Source organism: Macadamia integrifolia, chromosome 4 (assembly GCF_013358625.1).
Source record: "Macadamia integrifolia cultivar HAES 741 chromosome 4, SCU_Mint_v3, whole genome shotgun sequence".
Taxonomy (NCBI): Eukaryota; Viridiplantae; Streptophyta; class Magnoliopsida; order Proteales; family Proteaceae; genus Macadamia; species Macadamia integrifolia.
The window spans coordinates 34,112,346-34,134,392 of NC_056560.1; the positions used below are offsets into that span (position 1 = coordinate 34,112,346).

The 22,047-nt window shown below is 37.5% G+C and overlaps 2 protein-coding genes across 2 annotated transcripts; both read right to left on the bottom strand.

Annotated features, from left to right (window-relative positions):
* Positions 1–1,820: 1,820 nt before the first annotated feature.
* On the bottom strand, positions 1,821–9,260 carry LOC122075490 (serine hydroxymethyltransferase, mitochondrial). The gene is made up of 16 exons (XM_042640532.1): positions 8,980–9,260; positions 8,786–8,836; positions 8,520–8,606; positions 8,131–8,252; positions 7,830–7,906; positions 7,534–7,658; positions 6,733–6,825; positions 5,000–5,092; positions 4,693–4,890; positions 4,416–4,520; positions 3,723–3,788; positions 3,372–3,449; positions 2,981–3,092; positions 2,779–2,889; positions 2,448–2,624; positions 1,821–2,042 (listed from the first exon to the last, which is right to left on the bottom strand). Exons 1-15 carry the CDS (start codon positions 9,061–9,063, stop codon positions 2,476–2,478), a joined length of 1,551 nt encoding a protein of 516 aa, XP_042496466.1. The 5' UTR covers positions 9,064–9,260; the 3' UTR covers positions 1,821–2,042; positions 2,448–2,475.
* Positions 9,261–10,876: 1,616 nt separating this feature from the next.
* On the bottom strand, positions 10,877–19,460 carry LOC122075351 (zinc transport protein ZntB-like). Its single transcript, XM_042640343.1, has 6 exons — positions 18,683–19,460; positions 17,536–18,582; positions 12,839–12,918; positions 11,925–12,189; positions 11,522–11,810; positions 10,877–11,394 (listed from the first exon to the last, which is right to left on the bottom strand). Exons 2-5 carry the CDS (start codon positions 18,278–18,280, stop codon positions 11,542–11,544), a joined length of 1,359 nt encoding a protein of 452 aa, XP_042496277.1. The 5' UTR covers positions 18,281–18,582; positions 18,683–19,460; the 3' UTR covers positions 10,877–11,394; positions 11,522–11,541.
* Positions 19,461–22,047: the final 2,587 nt, after the last annotated feature.

The following is a 22,047-nucleotide window of genomic DNA, read 5'->3' on the forward strand; positions in this document are numbered from 1 at the left end:
GTGCTCGCAAGGATTTGGGCAATAACGTCTGGTGTCAGTTTGGGGATTTCAGAAATGAAAATGGATCAGCTGCTATTAGGATCACCTGATCGTACAAGTTAACATTCAACATTTGTCCGTTTTGTTTTCAAATATATCCTTTTTTATTCTTATAATGACAGAAAGAATGACAGGTGTTAAATGATGACTCGTATGACCAGGTAATACTACGAGCAACGGATCCTATCTCGAAATGAAACCAAATTCGGTCCTTCTCTTGAGCGGTCGCCCAGGTCAACCCATAACTATCTCGGCGATTGACATGCATCCAAGCGGTGATTCAAAGACTATGTTCTTACCGACCTGAACAGAGTGCCACGTCGAGAGCCGTTGGATCATTACTTGAATATGTGTCGATCACCTAAGTAGCTATAGGTAAGACCTAGACGATCACCGCTTAGGAGAAGATATCGATCCTCTAAAATCACCAGCACAATCGTCCGTTTGAATTTTTTAAACCTCGATGCATTACAATTGTGGACAAAATGTAAGAAAATTTTGATCTATGCTGCATTCTGAAAACAAGAAAAAATTGATAAGAATCAAGTTTCACAGTACGTTTTAAGCCTAGAATTTTTTCCTGAGAATGCAAAACTGTATTTGATATGTTTCTGAAACCCAGTTTTCATCTGCTTGGTATGCATTTCTGAAATAGGTTTTGGGTTTAGGACACATTCTCAAACCCAATTCTTCTCTCCTTTTTTCGTGTTAAAATGTGTTCCAAATCCTTAATTTAATCCAAGAATGTAAACCAAACAAAAAAATTAAAGTGCGATTGGATCGATTTATCTGAACAGGTCTGAGCAAATTGATGTGAAAAAATCCTAGCGAGAGAGAGCTCTACCTGATTGTGCAGCCACTATGCCAATGTGCCGACCAATAGGAGGTCAATAGGAGGCATCTTAAGCGCATGGGATGGGACAGCAGTCTTTTTCCTTCATTGGTTGTGTGACCACATAATTGGAGTCTTGTGTGATCATTACGTTCACACTTCTTATTGACAAAGTTGAAATTACCCTCCCTTAAAAAATCAGACGGAATAGACGACAATGGTGAAGGAATTGGGTTGAGAAAAAACTCAATCCCTATTTGAATGTCTTTTGCATTAGTTGTTGGCTTGTTAGAATTCTTAGGGCCAACCTAAGCCAGTTATCACCCAATACATATTTCATATGGTTTTGTAGATATTAAAGGCAGAGCATGGTTGGACAGTTCGTCCATAAATTCCTAACTGGACGAAAAACCTAGTTGTGCTATATATGTAGAAGGATGATGGAGAGTTATCACAATTGAATATTTAGGGAATGGTCCAAGCCGACTGATCAAGCATCAAATTATATGCTAATTCAATCATGTACAATCCTGGGTATACACTCTCTCTGTGTCCTGGATTTCCAATGTCTTGTTTTTTCCACTTCTTCATGAAATCAGATTGCATAGAAACTTGACATGTGAACAATAAAAACTTGGAGTCTCCTAATTCAATAACTACAAAATTCCAACCCCATCCAACTTGCCACATGACACGAGGCATATGCATGCTATCCAGTTACGAAATGCAAAAAGGGTGAAAAAGTTGTTCTTCTTCCACGCCGATACACAATGCAATACAGGTTAGGAACCACCTAATCCAATGACTGAAAATTTAATCTCACGCCAACAAGTGCTTTCTAAATCATTCTACTTCTGAAACCAAACTCTCAGGAACTGTTCATTCACCAGGATGAAAGCAAGAGACATAATGTCCTGAACCTACTCATGGCAAACACACATCATAGATATACTTCATAATTCAAGGCCAGTTTATATTGCATACCATTAGTAAATAATATGTACACAGTTCCATTTAGAAAATTTCAACGAAATGTTCTGCTTGATATTATAGCTAAAGGCTCTACAATCTTTCATCCTTCATGACCATATGCAAAAGGCTTCATTTTTCAACCGGCTACATTAATTCCAGGGGATCTTTGAGTTACAGTTTTCGCTGCCATTTCAATGTTCTGCAAGAAACATGAATGAGATACAGTGAGAAATGGATTCTGTGCAAATGAGATTCTGAATCTTTCTTTACCATGTTATATAAATATAGGCCAATACATTGTCCTTTGCCAATATGGCAGCATATTTAGCTGCATTAATTCAAAAAGAAACAGGAGATGGTCAAACTTGAGATTATTTTCGCAAGTATAAAGAGTTTATCATCGCCTTGATAAGAAACCAGGATTCGACTCTCACCACTTCAGAAAATTAGAGGTATGGCAGCTGATCTAGAAAGATCATTTACAGCTAACATAAAAGGAAAAAAAAAAAAACTGTGTCCTGCGTTCAAGTAGTTGCTGATTTACATCTTCACTATCCCACCCCCCACAAAGAAAAAATGATAAAAAGTGCAAGAAATCACATACCTAACAGAATAAGATATTTCGGTTTCCCTCAGACTTTGTACTTCATTGTTTCTTTCTCAAACCCAATTGTAGGGAATTCCTTGGCAAACTCCTCAACCTCATGGCGAAGTTTTGAAATTTCAGATTGGATGTCATCACGAGTCTGGAGTGTAGCCACGAAGTCCTTCAACTTTGTCCCTGACATGTGAAAACCCAGAACATGAATTAAAAATTTTCTTAGTAAATTTAACCACCTTTACATACACATTTGTGCTGCAGGTCAACATGTAACAAGAGAAAAAAAAAAAAGCAGTCATATGCAGAGAGTAAAATATTCTAGAGAATTATCAACCTTTAGTTTCAGACTTGATCTTTACTGCCAACTTCACAGCAGTGTCAAAATATTCAGCTACTTTGACAAAATCCTCTTCAACAAATCCTCTTGATGTAAGGGCTGGGGTTCCTGAATTAGTAAAGACAGTAGACTATTCAATCTGAATAGGACATGAATAAAAATAAAAGAGGGTGAAACCAATTGAAGAAGAAGCTTCTACCCATCCGGATTCCACCGGGAACCATGGCAGACACATCCCCAGGAACAGTGTTCTTGTTGGCTGCAATGTGAGCCAATTCCAAAACCTTTTCAACTCTGGAACCATCGATACCCTGTAGACCCAAAGTTTGAAGCAACAGTTCTTCTTATTCATATTCCCATTTTCATGCTAAAAACCACAAACTGCATATTTCAGACATTATTATATCTGGTAATTCTCTAGTGGAATTTTAGACTTACCAGAGTCCAATTGAATAGATAAAGGTATGACTAAATTCATGAGGATCAAACCACACACTAGTCGTCACTCATCAGCGGAGTTCAAAATTTTCCCACAAGCATCTAAGACATAGTTTAACAATGAACAAAGCACAAAAATGTTATTCCTTTACCTTGCTTTTAAGATTCACCAAGACCAAATGGTTTTCAGTTCCACCAGAGACAAGCTCATAGCCCTTCTCTACCAAACTCTGCAAAATGAATTACCTTCAAAACTCAAAAATACCTGCTCAAAATCACCGAATCACATACTTTAACTAAGCAATGCCAACAGTCAAAAAATCATCCCATGACCAGAAGGTTTATAGTTCCTAGACCTGGCATCAAATCCCATCTTCTCCACCAAATAAACTTTCCCTTATGAAACCCGAAAATATTTGTAAAATGTGGAAAAATAAGAATAATATCCATGGAGAACAAAAACGATTAAACACAAATACTAGAAAATTTTTCATAGGTTATACCTCGGCAAATCTTGAGCAATTACTGAGAACTTGCTCTTGGTAGGCTTTGTACTCTTGAGTTGTTGCCTGCAATCACATAGATGTCACTCAAGCACAGAACCGAATCGAAAAGAATCTGACCACACCAGGATTGGGAGGGCTCTGGGTGCACACTGGTTAGGGAGGACCAATATCGTATACAGAAAGGACAAGCTCAGTCCATTTAAAGTCGGGACAAAATTTGGCAATTACAAGTACTATATGCCAACATTAACCACACATGGAATAGAATATAATCCACACAACAAGAACATGCTTCCATACAGAAATTTGCCATGTAATAAACCTATAATGAACTACAGATACATTTATCAACATATAAAATTTTCACTGGGGTAGTTTCATCAAGTCCTAAAAGTTTCAAAATTTTGCAGGTTAACATATAAAACACAGTTCACATTTATGTTTTTTTTTGCCAAGACTCTGAAATAGCCACTCTACTACTTGGTCTACTCCACGATTTTTTTCATCTCGTGGAAGACAACTTGGATTTGACTACTCAAGATGATGGTGAAGAGAATGTTCCTGGTTATGTGGGACAAAATGAAAATAAAAATGGAACAACAAGTAGCAAAAAAAATGGCAAGTCACATATTCACTCTTTCCGAAATGATACTCCAAAAGAAGTAAAAAATCATCCACAAAGATGCAGACCTGTTTCAGTGCAACCGCTAGCCCAGTAATTGTGTGATTGTGTGGACCACCTTGAAGTCCTGGAAAGACGGCCTGATTGATCTTGTCTTCATAATCATACAAGACCTTTGAATGCAAAAGAAGTAAACTTTTAGTTGCAAATATTTATACAAAAATCTTGAATTTAAAACAAAAGAAAAACCTAGACAAATCACCAAATGTAGCACAAAAGAACTATGCTGGAAAAGCATTGCATAGAGTAGCTAAAACAATGTCACCTTTTCTTTTAACAACTCACCTCTTGGCCTTGTTTGGTAATCTCTTTCACTCCCTTCCTAAAGAAGATCATGGCTCCACGTGGGCCACGAAGTGATTTATGTGTTGTAGTTGTCACTATGTCCGCATATTCAAAAGGTGATGGGATGACACCAGCTGCAACCAACCCACTAATGTGTGCCATATCTGCTAACAGGATAGCTTTCTGCTTATCACAGACCTGTCAAATCCATGAAACTTGCATTCAGATTTTCTAAACCATTGAAGAGAGTTGGGAAAATCTTCTTTAGAAGATTATGTTGCAGGAATCAGGGTTGGTGTAGCTTTACCTTGCGCATACGTGCATAGTCATAAAGGCGTGCATAAGCACTAGCACCAGCAACGATTAATTTGGGCCTGAAGAGGGCGGCACTTTTCTCAAACTGTCATCAACATATCCTCATAGCAAGTCAATTTTGTACTTAACAAATAATAATCTATGTGAAGCAAAATTAGCTTGCATGACTTGAAAAGTCTAAATTATGCATTGGGATGAGGCATGATGGAAAACAACCAACCAATCCATGACTTGAAACAAAATTAGCTTGATTTTTCAATTTGCATGTGTAATTTGTATGAAACGTAGAAGTACCATAATTAAACACAAGTAGGTTTAAGTTTGCTATCATAAAGCAGAGGAAGGAAAAATCATTTTGAACTATGTTTAGATGCAGGGATCCCTCTGTGAGTGAAACCATCATTCATTAAGCTGCTTGTTTGGTGTATCATGTAGCTAATCTAGTGTGTGTGTGTGTTTGGGGGGGGGGGGGGGCATGCTTTATCACTTAGATCTATCTTTATTGCTGTATGAGTCAGGGGAGACAAGTGTTGTTCCTGTTTCAACCTAGATGACATATCTGAGACTGGGACTTTAACAAGGATTTGCTTCCACCTTTTTGAAGCAATGATTAGCTATTTAAGGAGTACATGTATAAAACTGATAGTTCCCTAGCTTATTCGTTGCATTTGAAAGATCGAAGTTTCTGGTAAACTGCTAGGAAATATCCAAAATTTCACTGGAGGATTGTATATAAATTAGACTGTTTCTCCTCATAATTCCATCCCTTTAAAATTACAAATTTTCTAATTTTTCCATTTTATATAGTGCTATTCTGATTAAATTTACAGTCGCAACAGAGAGAGATACATCAGCATGAGGCCTTTTGTGATGCGATGTGGAAGATTCCATGGCCAACAAGATTTCTTTACTAGCAAATACATCCCATAGGAGGGTAGCTTGGACCATCTTGCCAATCTTAGAAAAAGAGGCACCATGTCTGCCATGTTGCTGCTTAGGTGGCACTTAAAAACCAACCATGCAGAACTCTGCCCTGCCCTCGCTAACTTGCATTCAAATTTTATTTGAAAATGACTGCCATGTGGCAGAGTAAATCTTTGAAAAGTGGTTGAAAATCCCATATTTTGTGAAACAGTTTGATGGCAAACAATACAAGGGGAAACTCTCATAGCAGTCCGTAGAGTTGAGATGGACCACACAATTTGATCTGGCCAATCCAGAATCTCCTAAGCGGTTAAAAAAAAAGGTCAAATCAACAATCCTCATGACTCATAGTAGCGGCCTATCTTGCTAGGTTTCAAAGATGGTCTTCACCGCAAGCTTTTAAGGCAAAATGGCTCTTCCAATAGTTTAAACATGGTTAAAACTGCCACAGTCCCTTCAGCTTAACTTCACTCCTTTCTCTCGAGATGATTCTTTTGCATCTAGATTTGAACTACTTCAGAACAATATAGAGCATATTGGAGGGCTAGGATCCAGGTAGCGGACCTGCTTTGGCTGTGTTCTACTTTTTCAGTGGTTATCAACCTGTCCCCATTTAACGCCTTTTATTTTCTCTTCCTTTGGCTTTCCTTGGATCCATGTAGCCGACCCCATGAAGTTGGGACAAGGCTTTGTTGTTGTTGTTGTTGTTGTTGTTGTAATGACTTCAGAATATCAGAAGATACATTTAAATTAAGAAACAAAAATCCAAAAGAGCCATGGGGGAAAAAACAAAGAAAGTACCTGGTCATAGTCAATGTACCCTGTGCTTTCATTCAATCTATATGGCATTGTCTCAAAAAATATGGACACAGCAGATATCTTCTTGGTATCAGTCTGCAGAATGCAAAAAAACAAACGATGAAGCCTATACACAACAATCATGACTTAAATGGTTAATAGTGTTTCCATAAACAAGATTCTCTGCTTCCAAACATACACAGACAAGCCACTATAAATACTGGAAACAATTTCCTAATTGAAAGATCGAATGATCTTCAAACAACAAAAGAACATAATCAACTATTTTGGTTCATAATTATTCAATAGTCTGATTCAATTCTCTCCACACTCCACCTATTTTAATTTCCTCAAGAACATAAGCTTAAAATATTACACTAAAAGAGTCTATTGGTCACCTTTCCATAACTGATTCCACATTCAACACAAAAAGACGCTAACAGTTTCTTTTCTATTCCCTTTATTAATATGAAAGAGGTGATGTGTTGAGAGAAAAGGGGAGATTATCAAAGAAATTACATTATACAGGGTTTTTTCTAGCTTCACTAACATGCTGACGAAATTAACCAAATAAAGAGGTCAAGAGTTCAACTCTTCTTGGGGCCTACCTATAAAAAAAAAATGCAGACAAAATTGAAGAAAAATCATTAATTTAGGACCTTCAAAGATGGGTGATGCATTCCACAAACAATAAAAATTAGATGGCAGCACTAGATGAATCTCTTTTCAACAGTGTCTAGGAATCAAAATATTTCCACCAAATTTAGTTGCAAGATACTTAAACCGAAGGGGAGTAGTATGCACCTGATAGCCATGTGACAGATGCCCACCATGAGGAAGATCAAGTGCCATGATTCTCTCGTGAGGCTTCAATAGTGCAGTGTAAGCTTGAAAATTAGCAGGTGAGCCCGACAATGGTTGCACATTCACTGAAAGAAAATAAACAATTGAAGCTTTCAATGGAGGGAGTCTGTGGAAGTTCTTGGATTATCAATCCCACATCACTAACCCCGTGATATGTCATTTTAATCATAAGATTCAGGTTGGGTTGGATCGTCTAAAACCCGACCCTACCCAATATATGCATCCTGCTCATTTACCTCCCCATTTTGCAGGATCCAACCTGAAAGCTTCCAAGGCACGCTTCTGACACAAGGACTCCGCCATGTCAATGTACCTAAAAGGTTGTAAAATCCCATGTATTTATAACTTAGCCAGGAAATGCCAACATGAAGGATAAACCAGATCATAAACGTTGTGAATAAAAAAAAAAGACATCACTGAGACCTGAGAATATAATAGGAACAACAAGAATTAAAGGGGAGAAAAAGAAGTAACAAATTCAGCCAGAAAGGGTAAAAGAAAGAAGTATCAAAGGAGGGAGGAGGGAACGTCTCATACTCGTTTCCTCCATAATATCGGGCACCCGGATATCCTTCGCTGTATTTATTGGTCATGATGGACCCAACAGCTTGCATCACGGAGACAGAAGTGAAATTCTCTGAAGGTATGAGTTCGAGACCCTTGGCAAAACATGGAAGACAACAATAAGAAAATTGCATCATAAACTAAACTTCAACTTCACGTCCATGGCAACAAGAAAAAAAATGTCGGAGAGGAAACTTGAATATCTTTGACAAATGATTCCATAAGTAAGTAACTAAAATCTCTTGAGCAGGAATTCGTCTCAAATCTACATAAACTTTCCAAGATACGAGGAAAAGCTCATATGAACATGAAATCCAAAATTCGAAAAACAGAGTCTACAATCAACGCAATAAAAAGAATACCTTCCATTGCCTAGCTTTCTCAAGCTCGATAATATCAGCAATCACTGGATCGATTACCTCAAGCGGAGCATTCAACTGCTTTGGCCACTGGAATGAAGTTTTTCCAAGTGAGAGTTAAAATCAAAACAGAGTCATATCAAAGGATATCAACAGAACACAATAAGTAAAGTACAAGATTAACAGATCATTCAAAGGGAGAGCTACAATTATGAGTTCAAATTCATTCCCTGGGGGGTGGGAATTAGCAGGGAAATGCATTGGCTAACCGTAACACGAGTTTTCTCCTTGTCGTAAACGGCTTCGTTCGGCAAAGAAGTCTGATCAACAGAGAAGTAAAGATGATTAGATTTGATTTAAATGAACTTGAACTTCACATATCTCTCTCGTAAAGAACATCGGCTGATTGGTTTGGCTATAATAACAAGAAGAAAGAAAAGCAGAAAAGAGAGGAGAAGCACACCATGTAGTAGAAGGATCCTCCATGAAAGGGAGACCAAATTGGCTTCCTTACGGCAGAGGAGAGCCTGCGAAGCGCCATCGCCATTGCTATCTCACCTTCTTCGCTGCAAACTCTGTGTCTCCGTCTCCCTCTCTTCTCTTCTACTACGCGGCTTCAGTGTTCGTTTCTTAAGTCCCGCAGCGCGCGTCATTCAATCGTTCATGGGCCCGCAAAGGTGAGGTAGTTAGTGGCCGTTAAGAGAAAATGAATCCATTGGATTGAATCGACCAAAAAATTAAATCAAACCGAATCGATTCTCCGATTGTTAAGAGTGATCAAATGAAAAAACCGATAAAAATGGGTTTTTTTCCATTATTTATTTTATTAAAGGTTCATCTTATCTATGATTTGATCGTGACACAAGGCAAGTTGGGCACCTTAATTTGTTTTTTTTTTCCTCCCGAAAATGCAAGGAAAAGAAAATTTTAAATTAAAAGGAGAAAAAAAAAATGTGAGGAGAGGAAATGGAAATAGAAATGGATATGGATAATTGCCATCCAAAGCTAAGAAGGATTTTTAAGCAGAGGATAGAGAATGGAGAGAGCCAAAGCCACGTGTAGGAGCCTCATCCCAAGAGCAACCACCCATGGCCTATCAAGAACTTCACAATTCTTAACCACAGATGCGACTGAGAAATTCCAACAAAAAATAAAATAAAAATAAAAGAGGTGACTGAGAAATAACAAACGCTAACCTCTTATTTCGTTATGTGTATTAGATACTATGTCTTTAAGCTCTCCTATTATCTGGTTGGGATGCTTCGTATGGAAACTAAGGCCGAACTGCATAAAAAACAATTTCCATAAAAATAGAAAATTTGCATTAAAAACAGAGTATTGGAAAAGGGTTGACCAATGAACGCTAGCAGATGAATTAACCATTAGTAAGGCACTATGATTCTATGAACATGAGAATGGGTGGAAGGTTGGTGAGTTTCCAATTACTCAAGGGAGAGAGAGTATCTCCCACTTCCAAGTCACGATTCAAGGTATCGGTATGGTATCTGCCATATTGGTTATACATATAAATATCGCTGATACTTGACACTCATTCCTGAGTCCTTGACCGATATGGTAGGGTATGAATCCGGATCCTCTCCTAAGCGGTGATCATTCAGGTCTTGTTCATAACTATTTGGGTGATCGGCAATTGTCCAAGTGGTGATTAAATGACTCTCAACGCCTCTTTCTACATGCCTCTATTATGATAAGTAGAAGTGATCGCCACGTATCCAAGCGATGATCCAATGACTCTCGATTTCTTTTTGTACGCCTTTATTCTGGTTAATAGAACCTCAGTCATTGGGTCACAACTTGAACATGTGACGATCACACAAGTAGCAATGAACAAGACCTGAGCAATCACCGCGCAGGAGAGGAGCTGAATCCATTGGGTACAGCCCATATCAGCCAACCTATATCAATAATATAATAGATCTAACACCTCTCAGGCATTACCTTTAGAATTATGAACTCTTTATCACTCATCGGCCCGTAGATAGATGCTTCCTGAGTATGCAACATTCAAGGTTGCTTCAGATGCCAACATTTTTCTTTTTCTTTTGAAAGTTTTTTCTGCATCCATTCCTTCTCTACTGGTTATGTGACTATTAGACTTCTATATCATCATTAATTCCCACATCCTACTGTTCATGGTCACAAATACTTTTCTTGGATTCAATCATGGGTTTCAGATGCTCATAGTGAGGGGATTCCTCCAACTCAAGTCCTCTTAATCTCTAGTTTGTCTGTTTAATACTCATTTCCACTTTTCATACAAAATTCTTAAACGTAGCACAGTTTGACAAGCATGGAAGGTCTGCAAGGTTTGGCACCATCAGTGAAAAATGTAATCCATAGAAACAATTCCCATCAACCTTACATTTATTTTCAATCATTCTTGAATTCAATATGTATCCTCATGCAGATGCTCCAGAATATCTAAAATCTGACTGATTCAAATTTGGTATACAAAAGCAATGAATGGAGTTTTCTAGTTACATAAATGCATCCTAGAGAATGGGACAGGATATTAAAAGCCATTGAAATCAGCCTGAAACTACCAAGTTAATGTGTATTTGGATTATAATCAGTCTACAAATTCGGCTAATCCAACAAAAAGAATAATATAGGAAAAAAAAAATGAAGTGAATTAAGATTATACAAAAGCTTCAATGGACAAGCCGCATCTTCGACAGAAAGCCTCCCCTTCATGAGTACTTGACAAGAATGACAGGCTCCAGTAAACAATTCGAAGCTTCAGTCTATCTGTACTGCTGGTGGTTCTATTTGAGGTGGACAAATTTCCACTGGTCCAGGAAGGTTGTCTGGAAGCACTAAGCCCATACAAGTTGCTCAAGAAACAGTGTAATCAAACCTTCACAAGTGGAAAAAAGAAACAAATTAGAAATTTCCCAAAAATCTTAGTGGAATAAAAATTTTCCTCATCAAACCAAGTTACGCAAATCATAAATGAAAACATGAAGTAAAAGAGGAATGCCTACCAAGAAGCTTGTATAGTTCTTCATATGCGGGAGTAACCATCCACCCTGTCTTGAGATTCACCTCTTACCGTTCTCTTTAGGAAAGACTTCCTGTTTAGGGACCAGCTCCTCCTCAGAGCTCTCTGTCTCCTCCAAGCAGCTATACGGGCATAGATTGCAGGGAAAGTAAAGCAAAGCAGTAAGAGCAGCAGCACTACAACAGAAAGAATCATGACATTGCGGAATCCAGCTTTTATGGTAGGGTCATCTTGCCCTGTCCAAGGAACGCCTCCCACATTCATCCCAAATACTGTTCAACCCCAAGGAAGGAATTGGTATTACATAGTCGCCAATTATAAAAAGTCTTACATAAATGTTATATTAAAAACTCTTTCGTTAATGACTAAAACAAATAAAACTGTACCTCCAGTGATGATGGACAAAGGAAGGAATATCAATGAAAGGAAGGATAGGTAGTAAAGCTTCTTATTAATTTGCTCTGCCTGCCAACTGTCAAGGCCAGCTTGTATTGCTGTTACACGATTCGCAATAAAACCAACATTCTCTTTTAGCCTCCTCAAACGTCCAATCATCTCTTCAAGAGAAACAATGTCTTCGCTGCCAAACCAACTTTTGGTGGAACATTTTTCTCTAACACGTGGAAACACTTGTTCTCCATATGCAATCACCTGAAATTCAGCAAATTTAAACTACAGACCAAACTCATACAGCAATGCTTAGATAAATTTAAACTATTATCTGATGACTAAAATAAATCATCCTACTGTGCTAACAAAAATTTTCTTTTGTTCGGAGGTTGCATTTCAGCCAAATTCAATTTCAGTTGAGTTGACTAGGATGGGGGCTTCTAGGACATTTTATCTAGATACTTTTTCCCTTTATGTAGTTCCTGTTCCTGTTGACAGTCCCCAAGCAGAGCCGACTGGTGCTGTTGTTGTTGCACACTAGCAATGTATTTCTCTCTTCTTAATAAATTTTATATTAAAAAAAAAAAAAAAAAGAGAGGGGGGTGGGTCCAGAGGGAAGATAAATAAACAATGCTTGATTTCATTAAATGGGACCCAAACCCCACCAGAATAAAATTCTCATTCGTAATATTGACTCATATAGGTATAGTAATCTTTCCCCTCTTATCACATTTTTTTTATTACCTATATATGATCTCTGATAGGGCCAAACTGTATGTGACCTAATGCCCCTCAATGTGTCCCATACCACTCTGCCTACACACCAGTACCTAATATTTCCTTATTAAAAATAATATTATTCCTTATTTTCCTCTTTGATCATTGAAGAAGTCTGGTGAGATGAAATTACCTGCAAGAGGCGCTGTAAATTTAGATGCATTTTCGGAAATCTTCTGTCATCCAGCATTTGTTTCTTCAAGGAAAAACCACCTGCAGTTGAGGGAAATAGGTTAGCATTTGACGTTTAAACAAAGAAACCACATAAACTCATATAAAATAAAAATTCACACTCCATCATTGAAACAAGTACAACATTGTGATGTCACCACATAAGAAAAGAGGACACGTACGAAAGATGAAAGAAATATTTGGATATTTATACTACACATTCAGTGAGGTGTCCTTGACTGCTTCACCAATTCTTCTCACAGAACTAATCTGCATATAATATAGATTAAAATTAAAGAGTAACTAAAGAAGGCAAGTGACACACACAGCTTCCTTACTAATCCCTCCTTATATAAGGAAGGATAATATAGTGATAAGAAAATTACCAAAGATTTTACCCAGGAAAAAAAAAACCAACCAAAGAGGGGAAGTGCCTCATTTACCCAATTTGAAAAGGCAGATCACTGGACTTGCATTACTGGCAGTAATGCAATTAAGCAATCCACAACTGACACATTTTTGAAAGTACCAATTTTCAAAATGACACTCAAAAGTGTATCCTCTTTTTTGTAGCTTTACAGTTTTACAGCTCACATCACTATGGTGCAATTGTCTAGGACAACTTTCATCTCTTCTACTCTTGATTCAATGCTTTATACAAGTTTGTTGTACTTTGATTAAAATTGTGGGTTATACCCATGACAAGTGCAGAGTTCAGGGGAGGTGTAGCTGCAACTGCAAGAGGCGGAGAGGAAGGCAGAGGAGGGAACACACTGTAACCTGTTCAGATGCCAGATTAGGAGATTGGCATGCTTATAGTTCTGGCCTTCTGGGGCTGGTTGTAGTTGGTGATCACATTGGAGTTGGGATGTGGGAGTCAATAGTTTCTGTGTGGATTGGTGCTGGCACGGTTTCAAGGGTGTCTCTTTTAGTAAGTGGCACAAGTCAAGAGAGGGGGTGCCCGCCTTCTTGTGTACTGGTACACATGCATGGGCATACACGGGACATGTGCCAATATAAAACAAGTTATTTGATTGAATTAGACACTGAAATTTGACATGTGACTAATCTAGGCCATGTGCTCTCTATCCAACGGTTGGACAGAACATATCATCTGTCCACATGGCAGAATAGATGCTTTGCAACATTTGAAAAAACAACAGACCTTTGTGACTGTGACTGTAACAGTACCAAAACCCTGACAAAACAGCAACCAAGGGAGAAAGAAGAAGAAGAAGAACCAAAGAGAGAAAGGAGAGAACGAAACAGAGAGAGAGAAGAAGAAGAAGTCTCGGCTAGAATAATCTTCTAGCTTCTTCTAGCCGATCCCACACTGTATTACAAAAAATTAGATGTGCAAGTACAATTAAGGACATGACTTAAACCTACTAATTATAATATTAACCATAGTTCACTATATACCAAAGAAAACCCTAGAATAATGGTAATACCTAATAACACTTAACCATCCCCTTCGAGCAGGCATTTCTGTAATATTTTGAAGTTCTGGATCCCTTTTGGTAAGAAAACAGGAATCAGGACAATTTGAGAATAGTCTGGAAGAAATGGGCTTTTCTATAATTTCAGAAAAGGAACTACGAGAAATCAATTGCAACTTAAAAAAAAAAGGGGTGTTCTGTGAATCACCAACATAAGGGTTTGATTGCAAATAACAGAAGTTTTCTCCTCCTACCTCTAGACAGCAAAAGAGGTGGAAGAACAGGCTCTACTTTTGATGGAGACAACTCTCTCCTATGATTGCAATCAAGCTAAAACTTTGGGATTAGGTAGCTAACACATAGGTCTCTTGAAACTTCTCAACCAACACCCAACCCAGCAATCAAAGCTTGATAAAAAAATCCTCTGAAACATGTCCTGTCGGTAAAACAGAACTCAGTTCTGTTTGAGGATCTGGCTCTTATCACAGTGGTTGTATTCTGTTCCCGAACTCTATGATTGGGATCACACTTTAATTTGTGAACACTTCACAGAATTTCAGCCTAATTGGATTAGGGATACATATATAAGTTGCCAGTAAACCAACTAAGACTAGGAAACTGAAAAACAATTCTATCGTAATCTAAAAACAAAATCCAAATCTAATAGACTCTTAACTTCCTACAAGCTAATAAGAATGAAAATACAAAATTATCCATTAACTACCCCTACAGACCAAGTGTGTAACTGCATCAAAAGCCCAATGAAAAATTCAGATCCGAATCTGAAAAGATGATGAAATAGAGAGTTGCATTTCAACACCCATATGATTAAGAGAAGTCAAAGAAATTTCTAACCTCAATTTCAAATCAAATTTTCCATTTAACTAATCAAGTTATGCTACTGTGATTCTTGTGTGCCCGCAAAACCTTTTATGGATCGGATGGCCCCTGGTTCCACACTCCAACCTCACACATTGCAGCTCATTCTGTAGCATAATTTGGTGATTCATTTACGTAGTGCAATGACCATGAAGTCATGTGTACTATCTTAACTGTCTCACATTCAAAACAGAGAAACAAACAGAAAGGATGAGTAAGTCAAATCATATTGGTATGGTCTAAACATTCGTAGAGAAATCAATGCCTGTGTGGTCGATTGGAAAGAATGGAAAGAATGATGCATTGATATGTGGGCATATGAAACAATCCATATTGGTTATTAGTTCCACTTTAAAGAGAAAACCTTACACACAGCATAAGAAAGTACCATGGGCATCTCACTTTCTCACCATGATCTCATTTTAGATATTTCAAATGGTACGTAGACAAGAATCTGAACAATTCATTTGGGCTTTCACAAGCATTTGAAGCCTTAAAAGACAAAACATAAGTGGAACTTAACAGGGACATAATTCAGCAACCTATGTATTCAGCAACTTAACTTGGGAACCAACAAGTTTTAGGACCCATCCATATTAATGTTGAAAAAACAAAAGAGCAAACCCAGGTTCTAACTACTTGGGCAAAAAGGCTATAATTTTAGGAAAGGTTCAGGGGGTTCTAGAAGTCATATCCTTGGATCTATAAAATAGTCATTTAAAGAGTAATTATCACAAAAGGAAAGTCAGTAGAGAGGTTTTACTCTGAATTTTCTAGGAATAACAAAAAGAACAGTGGTCCCATCCTGTACAGTAGAGAGGTTTTACTCTGAATTTTCTAGGAATAACAAAAAGAACAGAGGTCCCATCCTGTATTGTACAGGATGCCACCATTAATTGAGTGAATGAGCTCCACCCCCCCCCCCCCCGCAAAAAAAAAAAAAAGAAGCCCCCCAACAGCCCCCACACAATATACGTAGTGACTGCATGTGGGTTGGTTTTTTATTGGAAGTTTCTTTTTCTTCTTTTAGGTTGTGATTCCTTCTATAATTGGTGTCACTCCAATAAATTGTCAAGAAGTGATAATTCTTCCACTTCCATCTTATATCCACCTCATTTTCTAGCCTTCTTTCTCTGTCCGTCAGATCTTGTTTATTGTCTCTGCAAACCTTGAGAAGTACTCTTAACCCCTTAATTTCTCTCCGTTTTTTATTGCCTCATCTCACTTATTCTTCCTTCTCAAACTGTAGCTTTTTAACCCAGGCTCTACTCTTACTCTTAATCTGATTTTTAGATAAATATTCATGGCTGTCATCCTCCCTCACCTCCTCATTATTTTTAATCATGTTTTACAGAAAATTACATAGGTTCAGGTGCACTTGAAGTCTTATATAACTGCCATTGCACATAGTATCTCATCTGTACACAGTGTCACTCAGAGCAATTAGATGAGCTCTAAAGTCTAACCATGAGTTTGCCCTCAACCATAAATGTGATTGCACTACTTCAACTCAATACCTCATGATCCACTAATAAGGCCACTCTTAACAAGCCACTCTAAGACTCACATGTGATCCCAATTTATTGTAACTACTATCTCTTAAAATAGTTTGCATTTTATATTTTGCATTCCTAGTTTACCTTTCTTGTTAAAATTTATTGTTCTGAAGGAACATAACCTTTTCTTTTGTTTAGGAGTGACAGTCCTCTGTGATGGTCAGGGTCCAACAATCCCCTTCACTGATGAGATTGCATCCAAATGTTTTGTTTTGTAATTTTTTTTTTTCTTCCTTCTTTCTCTTCTTCTTGTGTTTCTAGTGAAAACCTACAGAATGCTGAGTTCCCCCAAGTAACATCTCCATCTTCCATTTCAAGTTTCCCTCCATCACTTTGAACCCAAAACTCTGACAATACAAAAACACTAAAACCTAAATTCTGATATGCTTGACTTCCCTCAGTTATCACAACCAGAAACTCTACAATACTCAACCTTAGGGCCACCAAATCAAATCCTTCCAAATCACTGGCTTAAAAACTTAAATTCTGCAGAAAATAAGCACCCAAGGGAACCTGAGGTTGCCCTACATATCTTTCCAACTTAAACCCAACCAACTTCCACCCCTCAGGGATTGTAGAAAAACAGAAATATACAACCTCTTTCAATAAAACATCAAGAACTCAAAGTGAAGAATCCAAAGCCATCTTAAAACTAAAAATTACTGTTTTCCTTGTAAAAATTTTAAAATGAAAAAGAAAAATGAACCACTCAGAGTGGTAAGAAAAGGGAAGATAATTAGAGAAGGAAATTAGACTATTCAAACAAATTATTATATGGCAATTACCTTTATCCACTTCGAGTTCTACTGCATCCAACTCAATCTCAAGCTTGGTCACTATGTCTTGGATGTGATCCACATGTGTGTCAATTACATGAATAACAAGATTTGAGAGAGTGCGTGGAACCGGATTATCAGCTTCCTCAGAATGATTCATCGTTAATAGGAACTCCAGAACATGTTCCCTAATTACAATGGCATCCCCCTCCTCCTCTCCTCTAGCCAAATTGGGATTCTCCACACTAGGGATTTCTGAAAGAAGAGATTGACCCATTGGGGAGAATCCCAATCTGGGAACACGACCCAAAGACACAGTAATCAATGAGTTCTCAGTTATTCTTGCAGCAATTCTAAGAGTAAAATTGCTCGAAGCAGGACCAGGTGAATTCACCCTAAAGACAAGTGCTCCATCAACATGCCCACAAAAGGGCCCATTACTGACAAGTGAGAGGATGTCTTGAAGTTTCAAAGGAGGGCAAAGGACATCAATAAGGTATTGTGCAGACAATGCTTGTTTCTGATTTCCCTTTGGAAGTTCCACATGATACCAACAAAATTCGTTGCCTCTTCCTTCAGCAAGATCCCATTCCCTGGTGAAGAAACTCCCCAACCCATCAAATGTATATGCTTTCTTTCTCACAGCACCAGGAAAATGGGTTCGGGTTACCTTGACGGGAGTTCCGTTGGAGATCACTTGGTCCATTTCCTCTACCTCGCCTTCGCCACTCGGCTCTTCTTCCTCAAGCTCCATGTATCTATATATCAAAGATACTTTAACACCCTAATATGCTTCAATTGCTTCTCGAATGATCTGTATATTAATAAACATAAATTATCGAATTTTTTAAATTCCCCAATTGCCTTTCCTCCGCTTAAATTCAAACTCCCACCTCTTCCGTCAGATTTTAGGGTGAGGAGAGAGGATATCCCCAAAACTCAGCTCTGAAAATCAGAAATCCGTGCGAGAATGTTCAATCAAATGAGCGAAACCCCAGGGATTATTAACCTTGAAAAACAACTCAGTCGAACTTCAATCATCACAATTCATCAGCCCTGGAAAACATTTCATAATCAATTCAACCTCCCGACGACAACCATTACAAGCATACATCAAATCTATACAAAGCATACGGAAAAAAAAGAAAGCACTTACCACATCAAAGCCAATCTCCTCCTCGAAAACTAGCAAATCTTCTTCATGAATTAAAAGAAATGACAATGAGAATCCGCAAAACCCAATCAAAATAATCAGAAGAGAGAGAAGAAAGAAGAGCCCTGTATCAAATTTTGCCCTTATTGACTTGTTTGCTCGCTCAACGATCCAGAAGGGAAGATTTCAATTTCCCCTCGTGCATATCTTCGGACTTCGATGCTTCTCACATCTTTTTCAAATCAGAGATAAACTCATAAAAGTCTAACTAAATTATTAATATTATTCAATTCTTTGTTGACCAAGTACACCACCTCGTTACGTTGCGTCTCGATAGAACATCAATTTATCCAAACGACTGACTACCCAACAACGACAAGGGAGGAACCCAACGAACTGAGTGGAAACTTCTGTTCATTAATTTCCAATTTGTCCATTATTAGGGTTGTGGCGAATTTATAGATAGCTGCGTAGAAAGATGAGGAGTGAAACCAGGTATTCCCTATAAACCATCGAATTAGGATCCGTTATTTCCTCTCTCTCTCTCAACAGATTTACATCTGCAACAAAGAGCGCCGTCATTTTTTAGTTCGAAACTTCGAATCGAATACGTATCGTTCGGAGCAACGATTCTGCGACCTGCGAAGGATTGAAGAATCCATGAATAGATGCGGTCGTTTGCCCCAAAAAAAAAGAATAGTTCAAATGGAGGAACTTCTCCCAGGGAATGCAACTCAGCGTGTTGGGTTGGATTTTTGAAAACCAGAAACCTAACCCAACGTGGTCTCAAGTCTGGACTCAGTCCAATCCAACCCACTTGAGAAACCCAATAAAAAATTATGTATTCAACTTGGGCTTTCCCAACAAAAAAAAAAAAAAAAAGATTACCAATCTCTCGACCCTAAGTACGAAGTAAAATATAACCTATATATTGATTAAATAATTTAGTTCTTGGTATTTCCACTTAACAATACAATTGACATATTAATTAGTGTGAAAATTAATACTATTAAAAATTTCTAATTTGTTGAATATTTTTTTAATCGTGAAATCTCAACTATGGATTGGACGTAAAACTTTGATTAAATATTTTTAAATATAATAATACTATGTAACTCTATTTGTTAATAATTTACAAAATACCACCAAATTTGGATTTTTATTCAATTATGGTCAACTGATTCCCACTTGATATTCTCCTTTTTTGAGAAATAGATTTCTTATTGAATATCTCTTCTATTTACGAAGAATTTGATAAATTCAACATATCGATGATTAACCAGCATATATAGAGATAGAATCTATTGATCGTACAAATTAGCGATCAACACTTGTCTCAATTTATGCCATTACAAAGATAAAGAAAGATATATTTGAAAACAAAAAGGATAAGTGTTGATCACTGACATATATTTGAAAACAAAAAGGATAAGTATTGATCACTGACTTGTACATGCAATAGATCTGTTCTATTGACTTATTGCTTTATCTTTTCAGTCATCTATTTAGATGAACAATTTTTAAAAGAACCTGAGGCCTTTATTTTATCATATGGCCAACTCTCTTACCGGTGAAACTTGACATTGGTAGATGTTAGGGGCTTAGGGCCACCTAAGAATGAATAAGGCTAATACTGGGCCTGAAACCTAAACTTCACAAAGTGCAGCCTTAGCTTAGGCTGGGATTTCTCACCCTTGGCCCACTTCACAAGTTGAAGATCTCAATCCTAACCCTGCCCATCCAGCCGCTATGAAACCAAAGCATGACGACCAGTAATAAGGGGGCAATGCTAACCTTAGATTTGTGGGTCAACCCTTCACTTTCACTTTCTCCAATAAAGAACATTTTGTCTTATATTTAATGCCAAGAGGTCCCTACTTGGCCACATGGCTATGCACCAACATGGGGCCAATGCAAATACGGACTTGAATCCTCTGTTGCATAACAGGGTGTTGAATGCTAAAAAAGGTCTTGGGCTTCGTGTGACAGCCTTGGGCTTCGTGTAACAGCCTTGGGCTTCGTGCCTAAACTTTTCTGACTATTGAATGCACGTCAAACACCTTGCTATGTCACAAAGAAATTCAATCCATGCGAACACATATATGGGCATCAATTTGCTTGGGGTTTTTTATTTAAGTAAGAATAGTATGGTAATTTTGTGTGGCCCTGTATTTGGCCTTAAGGCTACTCGATTATGTTGCTTTCCTTTTCCCATGTTTATATTTTAAGGCTATGTTTGGATGTTAAGAAAAAAATAAAAAAATATAATGACACAATGATTGATTTATATATTTATCTATCTCCTCAAATTAATAATTTTTTATTTTTTATTTTATTTTCTTAACATTAATATATAACCTTAAGCAATGATGAAAGAGGAATTCCTAAGCAATGACCATCATTATGTCAATAAATAGATAAGCACGTTTCAAACCTTCAATATATTGCCATGGATGAATAAAAACTTTAATTGTCAAACAATCTAACTGAAATTAATAAATCTAAATATAAAAAGGAAAGAATAATAACTTTGTGCAAAATACCATGAAGGAATCCCTTCAAATAGGATGCCAAAATAACCTGGCCTGATAAGAATGTTTGAACCACGTTATTGTTTGGAGAATCCCACATTTGCACCCTAAAAATAAATAAATAAGAGAAAGATAAGTAAAGAAAAGAAAAGAAAAAATCCCATATGAATGCTAAAACTAATGAATGAAGAGATTCTCTTCATTGTCAGTGATTAAAAATTTGGTTCATAAATTTTATTTTTATTTTTAAGGGAATGGAAATTAGACCAATTTTTACTCAACCCCATGGTGAAATAGTATTTCCTTGACCATGTGTGTCAATAGAGGGTAAGGTAATTTCAAATTTGTGAACAAAGTATGAAAGTTTTGATAACATGCTTATGTATAGTTTATATTTGAAGAGCGAGGACGAAAAATTCATTAAATTAACTCTTGTCACATGAATATGTGTGTAGGGGCGTCAATGGGCCGGGTTGAACTAGGTTTTCTAAGGTCTCTTAATTCAACCCAAGCCCAGCCCAGCCCAGCCCTAGGTCGGGCTGAGATATCTCAGCTCAGGCCCAACCCAACCCAGCCCTGATGGACCCTGATTGGGCTAGGTTTAACCTCATCTAATCCAACCCAATACTATCTGTCACTTGGTTGCTTGATCTGCATTCCAAAGTCCAAAGACCAGAGTTTTTGTATATTGTAGATTGTGAAAAATGAAAAACTTTTTTCTATGAGTACGCATTAATAATTGTTAGCATATTTATATGATTATATATTTAATACACATGATTGGGTTGGGCCCCAACCCAGGCCCAGCCCAACCCTGCCTTGGGCCTGAAAATCTTA

What these genes read in the sequence shown, in the direction of transcription:
- LOC122075490 (XM_042640532.1), bottom strand. Translation starts at nt 9,063, where the DNA reads ATGGCGATGGCGCTTCGCAGGCTCTCCTCTGCCGTAAGGAAGCCAATT. An exon ending in CGATATTATGGAGGAAACGA is followed by an intron (nt 7,907 to 8,130) that starts GTATGAGACGTT and finishes ACAACCTTTTAG; the next exon opens with GTACATTGACATGGCGGAGT. An exon ending in TCCCGGTGGAATCCGGATGG is followed by an intron (nt 2,890 to 2,980) that starts GTAGAAGCTTCT and finishes TTACTAATTCAG; the next exon opens with GAACCCCAGCCCTTACATCA.
- LOC122075351 (XM_042640343.1), bottom strand. Translation starts at nt 18,280, where the DNA reads ATGGAGCTTGAGGAAGAAGAGCCGAGTGGCGAAGGCGAGGTAGAGGAA. An exon ending in AGAACTCGAAGTGGATAAAG is followed by an intron (nt 12,919 to 17,535) that starts GTAATTGCCATA and finishes CCTCAACTGCAG; the next exon opens with GTGGTTTTTCCTTGAAGAAA. An exon ending in ATTTACAGCGCCTCTTGCAG is followed by an intron (nt 12,190 to 12,838) that starts GTAATTTCATCT and finishes GCTGAATTTCAG; the next exon opens with GTGATTGCATATGGAGAACA.